Here is a 2,074-nt window from a genome sequence, read left to right on the forward strand (position 1 = left end):
TGGGATCCAGGTGGAAGGAGGTGCATGGAGGGATTGGGGCAGGGGAATGCATGGGCATGGGGACTCTGGGGTGGGGACACTGGGGGAGCTAAAGGAGTTGAAGGCTTGGGAGTACTGGGGAGGCACAGGGGGTGCAGAGCCCTTGGGAACAGCGTGGGGGGTGTGCTCGGGGGCGAAATAGGGGAGCCTGTGCAGCACTGGGGAACAGAGGGACACAGAGACACCATAGACATGCAGGAGAGTGGGGTGTGACCCCTCCAAGGGGCTCAGCTCTCAGCCCCCCTCTCCTATTTGGCTCAGGCCCCAGCAGGAGCCACCATGTTCCAGGCCACCACCTGCCTCAAGGTGAGTCCTTATCCCTATCCCTCCATATAGGGGGACATGAGGGCTTTTCCTGGCATTTAACCCTTTACACCTGGCATTCCCACACTTCCAGCACCAGGGGGATGGCAGGGAGAGCCCCCCACTGCCGCCACCCTCGGAATCCCCGCTTGTCTCCCCTCCGGAGACACTCTTCCGACAGGGAAGTGGGGTCACCTACCGCATCCCAGCTCTGCTCTACATTCCCTCGGATGAATCCTTCCTTGCCTTTGCTGAAAAACGCTCCTCAGCCCGGGATGAGGACGCCAAGTACCTGGTGCTGCGTCGGGGCTGCCGGCACGGCTCCTCGGTGAAGGTAAAATCCACCCTGCGCTGCAGGAACGACCTGTGTCCGCATCCACGCCGGGTGGTTCCAGGGTGCGGCGATGCTGGCACGCCCCACGGTTGAGCCCCGTTTCCCTCCTTGCCGGCAGTGGGGTCCGGTGGAGGAGCTGTCAGCGCTGGCGCTGCCCGGCCACCGCACCATGAACCCGTGTCCGCTCCTCGATGCCAGGAGTGGCACCATCTTCCTCTTCTGCATCTGCGTGGAGCAGGGGAAGACGGAGCAGCACCAGATCTGGAGGGGGAGCAGCGCCGCGCGTCTCTGCTTCGCCACGAGCGCCGACGGCGGCCGCAGCTGGGCCCCGCTGCGGGATGTGACGGACGAGGCCGTCGGCGCCGACCTGTCCCGCTGGGCCACCTTTGCCGTGGGGCCAGGCCACGGGGTGCAGCTGGATTCGGGACGGCTCGTGGTGCCGGCGTACACCTACTACATGCACGGGCGCCTGTGCGGGGCAGCGCGGCTGCCCTGCTGCACCCGCCAGCACTCCCTCGTCTTCTACAGCGATGACGGTGGGCGCCGCTGGCACAAGGGCACCCTGCTTGACGGCAAGCGCACGGGCGAGTGCCAAGTAGCCGAAATCCGCGGCGCCCACCCGCCCTTGCTGTACTGCAGCGCCCGCGCGCCACACGGCTGCCGGGCCGTGGCACTCAGCGCCGACCGCGGGCTGCACTTCCAGCGCCCGGCGCGCTGCCCGGCGCTGGCCGAGCCCCCGCACGGCTGCCAGGGCAGCGTGGTGAGCTTTGCCGCGCCCGCCGGCACCGCCGGAGCGCCCACGTGGCTGCTCTACTCCCACCCCACCGACCGGCACCACCGGCGCAATTTGGGTGTCTACCTGAACCCATCGCCGCTGGACGGGGCGGGCTGGCGGCGCCCCTGGGTGCTGCACGCGGGGCCTGCCGGGTATTCCGACCTGGCCGTGTGTCCGGGCAGAATTTTCGGCTGCTTGTTCGAGTGCGGCATGGCCAGCGCCTGTGAGGAGATCGTCTTCTGCCTCTTCGCCCTGGACTCCTCTGATCAGAACCTCAAGGCTTCCTAAAAACAGACCTGTGTTAGTCAAGGGGGTCGCTCCTGACTGCTGGCATCCCGATCCGGACCTCCCCAGGATGTTTTGGATGCTCCAGAGGCTCAGCATCATGTAGCTTTTAATTTTATATTATGGCTTTTTAATCACTCATCAGTTGGTGGTGGTAGAGGATCTGCTGCAGGTTGGCCAAGGGGTGCTGGCACAGCACCCAAAATGCTGCTGCTTCTCCAAAAATGGGCATTTTTCAGCTGGTAGCAGCAAAAAAGTGCCACCGAGAGCAGCCGGTTCCCTGAGGCAGAAGTCCCCTAAAGTCTTATTCAAGTTAAAAATGTTTCCAGTCCCTGTGT

At 64.4% G+C, this 2,074-nt stretch overlaps 1 protein-coding gene across 1 annotated transcript; it reads left to right on the forward strand.

The window, feature by feature from the left end:
- Positions 1-163: 163 nt before the first annotated feature.
- NEU3 (neuraminidase 3) lies at positions 164-2,067 on the forward strand. The gene is made up of 3 exons (XM_027906841.1): positions 164-345; positions 437-676; positions 795-2,067. The coding sequence occupies exons 1-3, from the start codon at positions 319-321 to the stop codon at positions 1,737-1,739; spliced, it is 1,212 nt and encodes a 403-aa protein (XP_027762642.1). The 5' UTR covers positions 164-318; the 3' UTR covers positions 1,740-2,067.
- The last annotated feature ends 7 nt before the right edge of the window (positions 2,068-2,074 follow it).

The sequence above is a fragment of the Empidonax traillii genome, unplaced genomic scaffold (assembly GCF_003031625.1).
Source record: "Empidonax traillii isolate 1590-97213 ecotype Southwest subspecies unplaced genomic scaffold, ASM303162v1 scaffold1365:size127568, whole genome shotgun sequence".
Taxonomy (NCBI): Eukaryota; Metazoa; Chordata; class Aves; order Passeriformes; family Tyrannidae; genus Empidonax; species Empidonax traillii.